General features: G+C 37.5%; 1 protein-coding gene across 1 annotated transcript; it reads right to left on the reverse strand.

Annotated features, from left to right (window-relative positions):
* Positions 1 to 251: 251 nt before the first annotated feature.
* LOC143887186 (protein SPIRAL1-like 5) lies at positions 252 to 627 on the reverse strand. The gene is made up of 2 exons (XM_077391290.1): positions 409 to 627; positions 252 to 326 (listed from the first exon to the last, which is right to left on the reverse strand). The coding sequence occupies exons 1-2, from the start codon at positions 625 to 627 to the stop codon at positions 252 to 254; spliced, it is 294 nt and encodes a 97-aa protein (XP_077247405.1).
* Between the last annotated feature and the right edge of the window lie 10,905 nt (positions 628 to 11,532).

Genomic DNA, 11,532 nt, shown 5'->3' on the forward strand with positions numbered 1-11,532 from the left:
CACAATAAATACTTCAAAAACCCTGACATTCATGGGAACTGCACCCCTTATTTTAGACCCTTTTCTGAATCCACACTACAATTCTAGAAACAGTATGAAAACCCACACAAATCCTTATGATCCCACACTACAATTCTAAAAACAGTATAAAAACCCACATAAATCCTTATGATCCCACACTACAATTCTAGAAAAGTTATAGAAACCCACATAAATCCTTACTTCATTCACATCAGGCAGACCATGCAACCTCATTTGTCTCCAAATAAATAGCCAAGAGATGAGTCTCCACCCGGAACTGATTTCACCTTGGTGGTAGGACGTTCCTAAAAAAAAGGATTAGTAAAATTCATGTACAAGGAAGGTGCAATATGACTTGCAACATACATATATATTTGGTTTACTCACTGTAATAAAGTTGCCAGTGTTCTGGCCTTGAGCTCTGTGGTAGTTGTTGGAGGCTGGTTGTTTTGCTGAAGGAACCGCGGGTGTTGTTGCCTTAGTCTTATCGTCGTCGGACGGAGGCTTGTTAGCCCTGTCGGAGACTGGAGGTGGGCTTGGCGGCTGATCTCCAAAGAGGTAGCCGAGGGAGCTTTGACCTCCTCCATAGCTTCCACCTCTACTCATGGCTGCACTCTAAATTCCTTTTTTGATGTTATGAACACAGTGAGAAAGAAAGCTAACCTTACTAGCCCAAGGGATTAGCCAATATATAAGAAAAATAAATGACTGTGGAATCTGATCATATATGCATGTGTGCATGTATGTGTAATGTGTGTGTGTGCGTGTATGTATACATGTATGCATGTATGTATGTATGTATTAGTAAGATGAATGCACAATGTCAGCATATATGCTTCATCCATTGTTTTGATGGCATCTAAAGAGGCTCTATATCATTTCTAAAACTATATATTATAACCATTATTTTTCAAATATTATTCTATTCAACTCAGAACCATTTGAAAATAATTTTTAGAGGTATCCAAGAAGGTCATTCATCTCTACGGCAAGTTTGTTCTTTTACGCATGCATGTATACAAACACATGCTAAATGTTTTGCTCTAGGAGAATAAAAAAACTACACAAATTGCTGGTGCATGTTGAGGCCAGTTCTGATGTTACAATTGAAGTGCTATTTGCTTTTAGGGTTTCCTTTTTTATATGGATTCATAATAACTTCATGAGGAAGTCTAAACTGAAGGGAGCCCTTGCAAAAAAGGGGTGAAAGGGCTCCCCCATTGGCTGCACATCACCATCATGTTTGACTTTTCAGCCCTTATTAATGCATGATGGTGATGTGTAGCCAATAGGAGAGCCCTTTCACCTCTTTTTTGCAAGGGCTCCCTTCAGTCTAGAATTCCTCTAATTTCATAGGGCTTTAGGATATTTTCTGGCTTAGGGTTTATACTTGTGGCTCTCTTTGTATAATCGAGATTAAAAGTAATCATGCTATAATCTACAACATAGTTCTCTCTCTCTCTCTCTCTCTCTCTCTCTCTCTCTCTCTTGTTATTGTTTAGTCTAACTAATCCATGGATAGTGTCATCTCTTCATGTCTATTGGTGTGTAGTCTCTACCAATCTTCTCTTTTATTTCTTAGTTGTTAAGAAAATGATTACACCAGTGCTTAAGTTCTGCACTTAGCAAAAGATAAGAGAAGTTGGTCAAAGGTCGACATCTGGTGGGCTCAATGTGCCAATATAAGACGTTGGTCGAAAGAGATGTAACTGCAAGATATCGTGTCGCCGGCCACTTGGCTATGCCTATATATATTCTAATCTAATCAATGAAAACTAGTGGCCATATTACTAATGAGGGTTTTGAGATGATTAAGTCGGGTGGAATCATGATCTTGGAAACTTTATTAAGACAAGGGAGTCCCAAAAAGTGATAAATTGTGTGGGACGTGGAGGAGTTTAAGGGACCCAATTGCCAATTTTACCACATAGTACCTTGTTTTCCTAAGGCAAAAGTGGTATGAGTCGGGTTGGAAGGAAGCTTGTGGGTCAAGGGAATCCCACTTAATTAGTGTGCCCTTTATTATCTAGCTTTTGCTTAGACAAGACTTGGATGCTATTAACTATATTGTCACATTCTTGGTAGGTGGCTGATTATATGCCTCAAGTGTGTCTTAGGTTGACAAATATAACCTAATCTCCTAATATATACTAATACCAGCTGTAACAATAATAATAAGGGAAATGATATATCTGCCCTTTTATTTACAGGGCCACCCCCTCCTAATGGATTTATAACTATGCAAAGATGTCACAAAAACACTAAAGAAGGGTGGCCATATGGTTAAAAAGGCCGGGGGATGCATTTATCACCAGCCTAATAATAATAATGATAATAATATTAGTAAAAATAATAATAATAGTTTTCTTTGAATGACAAAGAATTGAATTAATGAAAGTAGAAATGGGGCCAATCCTAGCGATCAAGATAATCAATACAAGACAACAGGATAGAGTAAAAGAAGACGAAATAACACAAAACACAAACCCATCAAGGAAAAAATCAAAGTTTTTCAAGTCCGCCCTCGAGACACCCTCCAAAGCTAGCCTATATACCATCACTATTAACCGACCTTCTAACATGATGAAAAGAGATGATGGATCCTGCAACTCCGTCGTGGATCGATCTCATCTATACAATAAGTAAACCTCCAGGGATGAACATGATTTCCCTTAACCATTTCATAACGTTTAGAGAGTCCCCCTCCACTATTACAAGATCAACTATGTTAGCCTCGGTCATTCTAATTCCTTGGTAGATCGCTCCGATTTCTGCCTCACTGGAGTAATGCAACCCCAATGGGGCCTAAGTAGGCCCACTTCGCATACCCACCTTTGTCTCGTAGGAGACTGCCTGTTCCGGCTAGGCCGGATTTTCCTAAACTTGAGCCATCAAAGTTCAGCTTAAAATATCCACTACTAGGTGGATTTCTAGCGTAAGATATGATTGGGGCCTTTGGTCACTGCTGGTACATTCCTTTGACGTACCGTCCCTGCCATAAGTCATTTGCAGACACATTTAAAAACCAGGCAATTCCCTAACCCAATAGATGGTCATTGCAATTACCTTAATATACATGTATCAAGGAGTCTTTACTAATCGTCTAAATATCCTGGCATTCCTCTCTTTCCATTATTATTAATACAATAATAATAATAATAATAATAATAATAATAATGATGAGGAGGAGGGATTTGCTACTTTGCTAGGGACCATCGCAGAAGGCATTTTGCGGAACGGCTATTGCATGAGAGCAGCTATGAATTAAATGAATAAGCCAAAATCTGAGCCTATGTGGCTGCTCTCTCATGCAACAGCAGTTCTGCCAAATCCCTTCTGCGATGGTCCCTACCAAATCCCTAATAATAATAGTTATTATTACCGTGGATAATAATACGACTAATTAATGCTGCAAGAGTGATCAAATTCTTGCTCGCCAGGTGGCTTAGAAAGACAAGCAACCAATCTTCTCCGTGCCTGACATGCTGAAATGGGTGGAGAAGAAGACAGGTGGCCAAAAAATAAGGGAAAATAATTTGAAAATAATTTCACAACACAAGATGACAAGTTGGTCATTTCATAAATAGAAAAAATTGAAAACAATGGTTCCCAGTTTACATGTACTAAGATCTAATTATAGACAATTCTACTTTAGTAGATTTGGCTCAATATGCTTTAGTTTTTTACACATAAAACAACCTAATTTGGAATCGCTTGATTTTAAGGATATCGACAATGATCTTCTGGTAAGAATCTATTTAGATATCTATAAAGCAAGAGATTTGCTAGTCAATTCTCAGATGAATTAAATGAATAAGACAAAATCTGTTATCATGAGGTGGCCGGCTATTCTCTCTTGAAAAAGTGAACAGTGAAATGGCTTTCTACGTAATTTCCTATCAAGTCTCATAAAGCAAATATGATGCAACCCTCTCCTAGCTGAGCTTCTTGGACTAAGGATCGGGACAGTGACAGACACATACCCAATTGCTCAATAACTCGGATACAGGAAAATAAATTTGCGTAAGTTCAGTAAAATGAGTGTATCTCCTTCGATATAGGTCGGAATGACCTAATTCCAAAGCCAAAATTTCAAGGACTTACAGATCTAAAACTTTGATGAAGAAAGTTTTTTCAAAAAAGTATTATAAAGTACTCGAAAGTAAGCTGGAAGTAGAATGTCCAGCAAAGATTAAATTAAGGGTATAGATAACAACTTCAAATGGCTACTCTTCAAAGTTGCCAAAGAAGGTAGGTAACATCAATTCTTCTAGATTGATGGTTGCAACTCTTCAAATATGCAAACGTTAGGAGAAAGCTCCTACTCTTCAAGGAAGGAGTGAAACTCTTCTACATTTCAAGGATGAACTTTTCAAGGTTTAAGGGAAATGCTCCAGGCAAATTTTCATTCAAAATTCAACTGAAACTTCATTACAGATGTTTGCTGGACTTCTATAGAGAAAATATAATAGAAGAAACGTTCAAGCTAGCCCACTAACTATTTTAGGGACTTACATACATCATTAATAGCTTAGGAACTCAAAACACATTGACTAATCAAAGACCTATAGACACAGTTTACTAAAATAGTCATAACTTTTCAACCACTTGATCAAATGAAGACCATAAATATCAATTGGAAACAGAATTCAAAGATCTAACTCTTCTTAGTTTACCATTTTTCATGATTCGCTCATCTAAAGGTCAAAAAAAGTGATTAAAAAACAATCAGAATCATTATGACGGGAATTGCAACTGGATCAGGCCCGAATTGGCATGTCTATGATCGTGGGCTGGGACTGGCCTTTATGCTTCGTGGATCCAAGTTGAGCTTGGACCTTATGTTAGACTTGAATGCGGGCTGATCTTCTCACTTGCTTGGGATGGTTCATCTGGGTTTCAAATTTGTCAGCCACATGGGTGTCGGCTACATCAAAATATCACAAGTTATTAGAGTAAGCTAATGTGGCTAGCCCAGAAAACTGATATTTTTTACGTGGGGGAAGATTAAGTGGTGTCTACCAGTGGGATAATTATTAAAAAAATGCAAAGTTTATGCTAAATTGTGAATAAAGGGTAGACATTTCAATTTTATAAAAAAATGGTTGTGAGGTGAGAGAATATGGCTTTTAGGACAAATATACTTCCCTTGCTTTTTTCCCCACCATCTTTTTAGGCTCTAATCCCTAAGCTATTTTCACCTACCCACTTCAATTTTTTCTTTCTTCTTCCCCAGCCCATCCAACATGAAAAACAACCATTGTAGCCATTGCCATCCTTTGCAAGCTCCAATCCCATTGTATTTTGGAAAAAAATAAAAATACCATTACTTGTCACAAATTTGAACTTAGGTGATAAACATAGCTCCAAGTAGGTCCATGCTCCTCTACTTAAATAGGGTTTACATCTCCTTTTCATGTTTTCATGTTATTTGTGCTTTGTTTATTTTCATAGTCTCTACCAGCCTCTTTGTTTGGTAATTACCATGTTTATCTTGACCTCTCTCTCTCTCTCTCTGTGTGTGTGTGTGTGTGTGTGTGTATAGAGAAAAGCTTGAATGGACATCGTATGTATATTTGGATTATTGGAACCATTACTTAGGCCTCGGATCCACAATTTAGTGGTTCCGAGGAGGTTAAATAGTGGTTCTAAGACTGTAAATTATGGTTCCAAAGTGATTGGTACATTGTAATACTACTTTATTGGTTGTCAAAGTAATCATGATTGTATCATTGGTCCTTTAAACATGTTGGAAACATTGCGTAGGCCTCAGAACCATAATTTAGTGCTTCTAAGAGGTTACATAGTGGTTCCAAGAGTTAAAGTAGTGGTTGGTACATTGTAATAATATTTTAGTGGTTGTAAAAGTGATCATGATTGTATCATTGGTGTTTTAAACATATTGGAACCATTATGTAAGCCTCGGAACCACAATTTAGTAGTTCCGAGAGGCTACATAGTGGTTCCAAGATTGTAAATTATGGTTCCAAAGTGGTTGGTACATTGTAATATTACTTTATTGGTTGTCAAAGTAGTGATGACTGTATCATTGGTGTTTTAAACATATTGGAACCATTATGTAGGCCTCAGAATCACAATTTAGCAGTTCCGAGAAGTTACATAGTGGTTCCAAGAGTGTAAATTATGGTGATGACTGTATCATTGGTGTTTTAAACATATTGGAACCATTATGTAGGCCTCGGAACCACAATTTAGTGGTTCCGACAGGTTACATAGTGGTTCCAAGAGTGTAAATTATGGCACCAAGAGTCCAAGTAGTGGTTGGCACATTGTAATAGTATTTTAGTGGTTGTAAAAGTGATCATGATTGTATCATTGGTGTTTTAAACATCTTGGAACCATTATGTAAGCCTCGAAAACACAATTTAGTAGTTACGAGAGGTTACATAGTGGTTCCAAGACTGTAAATTATGGTTCCAAAGTGGTTGGTACATTGTAATATTACTTTATTGGTTGTCAAAGTGGTGATGACTCATTGGTGTTTTAAACATATTGGAACCATTATGTAGGCCTCGGAACCACAATTTAGTGGTTCCTTGTGGTTCCGAGATGTTACATAGTGGTTCCGAGAGTGTAAATTATGGTAATGACTATATCATTGGTGTTTTAAACATATTGATACCATTATGTAGGCCACGGAACCACAATTTAGTGGTTCCAAGAGGTTACATAGTGGTTCCAAGAGTCTAAATTATGGTTCCAAGAGTCCAAGTAGTGGTTGGTACATTGTAATAGTATTTTAGTGGTTGTGAAAGTGATCATGATTGCATCGTTGGTGTTTTAAACATATTAGAACCATTATGTAGGCCTCGGAACCACAATTTAGTGGTTCCGAGAGGTTACATAGTGGTTTCAAGACTGTAAATTATGGTTCCAAGACTGTAAATTATGGTTCCAAGAGTCCAAGTACTGTTGGTACATTTTAATACTATTTTAGTGGTTTAAAAAGTGATCATGACTGTATCATTGGTGTTTTAAACATATTGAAACCATTACGTAGGCCTCGGAAACATAATTTAGTTGTTCCTATGAGGTTAAATAGTGGTCCCAAGACTGTAAATTATGGTTCCAAAGTGATTGTTATATTTTAATACTATTTTATTGGTTGTCAAAGTGGTCATGATTGTATCATTGGCATTTTAAACATCTTGGAACCATTACGCAGGCCTCGGAACCACAATTTATTGGTTCCGAGTGGTTAAATAGTGGTTCGAAGAGTGTAAATCATGGTTCAAAGAGTGTAAGTAGTGTTTGGTACATTGCAATAGTATTGTGGTGGTCGTAAAAGTGATCATGAGTGTCTCATTGATGTTTTAAACATCTTGAAACCATTACGTAGGCCTCGGAACCACAATTTATTGGTTCCGAGAGGTTAAATAATGGTTCCAAGACTGTATATTATGGTTCCAAGAGTCCAACTAGTGGTTGGTACATTTTAAAAGTATTGTATTGGTTGTAAAAGTGATCATGAGTATATCAATGGTGTTGTAAACATCTTGGAACCATTATGTAGGCCTCGGAACCATTATGGTTCCAAGAGTGTAAATTATGGTTCCAAGAGGTGCAAGTAGTGGTTGGTACATTGTAATAGTACTGTGTTGGTTGTCAAAGTTATCATGAGTGTATCATTGGTGTTTCAAACATCTTGGAACCATTACATAGGCCTCGGAACCCACTATTTGGAACAACTTTTCTGATATTTGGAACCACTATTTGGAACCCATTCGGAAGTCCGAATGATTCTTCGAACTTCCGATTAGAGTCCAGTAGAATGGCCTATCTACTGTACTTCAATCGGAAGTCCGAATCTTTGTTCGGAAGTCAGACTCGGAAATCCGAACGTAGCGTTGGACTTCCGTAGAATGGCCAAACTACTGGACTCCAATCGGAAGTCCGACGCTTCGTTCGGACTTCCGAGTCGGACTTCCGAACAAAGATTCGGACTTCCCATTGGAGTTGATGGTTCGTCCACAGATTGAAGGGTTAGGATGATCCGATGGAGCTGATTTTTTCGGCACACACTATCTATGTCAGGGCCCATCAAATGAACGCTTTGGATGATCCAAACAATGTGGGCCCACTGTGTTTTTGGTAGTGTTTGATTCAGGTATGGAGTTTGGAGAGTTGTATGGGGTCTTCATTAGCATTGACCATGGTTTTAAATTTCGACCGAAATCTGAAATTTCAAATTTCGGTGGAGACCGAACCGAAATTTCATTTTTCGCCATTTACCAAATTTCGGTCTAAAATTTCAGATTTCGGTCCTAAATTTCAGTCTGAAATTTCTATTAAATGCCATTATTTATTAAAAAAAAAGTGTTACAAAATTTCTGTTTTCGATGGGGTCCGAAATGGTTACCAAAACCGAAAATTTAAACCATGGCATTGACAGTGTTTCAAAAGAGGGGCCCTACCTTATACAAATTGAAACCAGAGGGGGTTTACTTGTAACTTTTTAAACATTAGGGGTTAAGTTGAATGTGTACAGTCCTTGTACAAAATGAAGGGTTAGGATCTTCATGTGGAGATACACGGGTACATCCTATATACGTCATGGTCCAACAAATGAACGGTTTGGATCATCCTTTGAAGTGAGCCCCACTGTTTGCAGCATATAAAATTCCTGCAGAGGGAGATGGGTAAAAAGAAGGTTTTTAAAAGACAAAGGCTATTCTTGTCATTTCCCATTCCTGACTGTACCTCACAGCCCCTCTTTCATTGTTTTGAAATGTCTACCCTTCATTCACAATATAACAAAAACTTTGCATTTCTTTAATAATTTTCCCTAATTATTATTATTATACGCCTATGTGAAAGACTATTTTTTCTCTGATAGAGGTGTAAATGTTAACCTGATAGGTTATGAATATTACCTTATCAGGATGAATATTACCTGTGAGTATGAACCCTCGTGAGCTAATATTATTAGATGATGGATAACATTTTAACGAGGAGGTGATGAATTTGTATGAAAAATTCAAGATTAAATGGCATAAGTCATTGCCTTACCAACCGCAAACCTATATATATGGAACAGTTGAGGCAGCCAACAAAAACTATAATGTCATTGTCTGACATTGATAAGGAATACTTGGAGAAGCTTTCTTATGCCATGTGAGCTTACAGCATTTCGGAAGAGGTTCATTCAAAGTTAGGTTACCAAAAATTTTTAGAGATTATAAATATATTTTAAAGGTCTTCACTATTTTAATTTATTTAAGGGATTTGCTGGGCAATTTTGCAGAAAGCCAGTTCACGCTGCAGAACAACCACACATGCTTGCTTTTTAGCATATTTTGTCTTATTAATTTATATCGTATACTACTAGAGTAACTTTTTTTTCGGCGTTCATGACCGCCGGTTCAAGCGCAAGCTATACATTTACTGGCATATTGCTAGCGTATTTTCATTCGCCTTCTAAACTACTGTCCGGAGAGACGGTGAATCGAAACAAGAAGAAAAGAGGAAGACCAAGAATGCTTCAATTGATTGAACCTGAAACATGTTACTCCTAAAATGTATATATGAGATGTTTTTGGATTAGAGTAAGAAATTTGTATTTATTACTCCATTATAACTATTTTAAATAATACTATATATAATGGCTACTGATGCTGGCACAACCATTGTTTGATACTTGCACTAACTCATCTTGTCTTTTATTATGTAAATAGCTTTCAAAGGTTGTTACAGTTCCTAAAAATCTTTATGAAGCCAATTTCAAAACAAAGACAAGATGAGTTAGTGTAATTAGTAAAAAATGGTAGTGCAAATATAAGTTCCCTGTGTACTCAACTCAACAAAGCCTTTGTCCCAAACTAGTTGAGGTCGGCTAAATGAATCCTTTAGAAAAAAATTCGTAGAGAAGGTAAAAGGCATCTATCCGGCCCTAATCCTGGCTCTAGTTGGGTTCTTCTACGTGGATCATTTTCTTCCATTCTATCATATCTAAGGTCATGTTCTCTGTTATGTTCCTAGCTATCAAGTCTTTCCTCACTATTTCTACCCAAGTTGTTTTCGGTCTGCCCCTACCTCCATCAATTTGGCACGAGTCGCCTCTTCTCACCGGAGCATCTAAAGGCCTACGTTGGATACGTCCAAACCATCTTAAGCGGTGCTCTCTCATCTTCTCCTCAATTGGTGTCACCCCCACCTTTTTACGAATGTCTTCATTTTTAATTCTATCTAACTTTGTGTAGCCGCACATCCTTCTAAGTATTCGCATCTCCGCTACACTCATCTTATGCACATGCTGCTTCTTGGTGGCCCAACATTCTGAGCCGTACAACATGGCTTGTCTCACAGCTGTCTTATAAAACTTTCCCTTCCACTTGGTAGGGATTTTACGGTTGCGCAGACCTCCTGAGGCAATCTTCCACTTTAACCAACCTGCTCTTATTCTATGGTTAACATCCTCTTCAATCTCTCATTCCTTATGTAAAATTGAACCAAGATAGCGAAAGATATCCTTCTTAGATACCTCATGTCCAGTCATATTTACTACATCCTCATCCCGGCTCCTCACATTACTAAAGTTATATTCCATATATTCTGCCTTAGTCCTACTCAGTTTAAAACCTTTGGATTCTATAGTAGTTCTCTATAACTCTAATTTAGCATTTTCTCATGCTTTGGTTTCGTCGATTAATGCTGTCATCTGCAAATAACATACGCCATGGCACCTCATCCTGATACCCTCCGTAAGCTCATCCATAACTAGAATAAAAAGATAAGGGCTTAGAGGTGATCCTTGGTGCAGTTCTATTGTAATTGGAAACTCACTCCGTAAGTTCATCCATAACTAGCGTAAAAATATAAGGGCTTAGAGCTGATCCTTGGTGCAGTCCTATTATAATTGGAAACTCACTAGACGTGCCATCCGTGATTCTGACACTAGTTACTGCTCCATCATACATATCCTTAATCACATCAACATATTTAGTAGGCACTTTTTTCCTTTCAAGGACTCACCACATAACACCCCTGAGAACCCTATTATACGCTTTCTCCAAATCAATGAAAATCATATGAAGGTCCTTTTTATTTTATCTAAATCTTTCCATTAACCCCCTAATCAAGAAGACAGCTTCCATAGTCGATCGTCCGGGCATGAAGCCAAACTGATTATCTGACACCTTAGTCTCTTTTCTTAGTCTATGCTCAATTATCCTCCCCCAAAGCTTCATGGTGTGACTCATTAGCTTAATTCCCCGGTAACTTGTGCAACTCTGAATATCCCCTTTATTCTTATAAATAGGTACTAATGTACTCTTACTCTTCCTCCACTCATCATGCATCTTCTTAGTCTTCAAAATATTGTTAAATAATCTAGTTAACCAAATCAAACCCACATCACCCAAGCATCTCCAAATCCCTATATAATGAAGTTTATTGTTTTCTTTTTCTTGTGTTGCATTTGTTTAGTATAAGTAGCTATTCTAGAATATGTGAGATGGAAAAAGGTTCTTCATTGCTAATTTTTTTTGGGTA

The sequence above is a fragment of the Tasmannia lanceolata genome, unplaced genomic scaffold (genome assembly GCF_043159265.1).
Source record: "Tasmannia lanceolata isolate RefF3 unplaced genomic scaffold, GAP_Taslan_0.1 ptg000012l, whole genome shotgun sequence".
In the NCBI taxonomy this organism is placed as follows: Eukaryota; Viridiplantae; Streptophyta; class Magnoliopsida; order Canellales; family Winteraceae; genus Tasmannia; species Tasmannia lanceolata.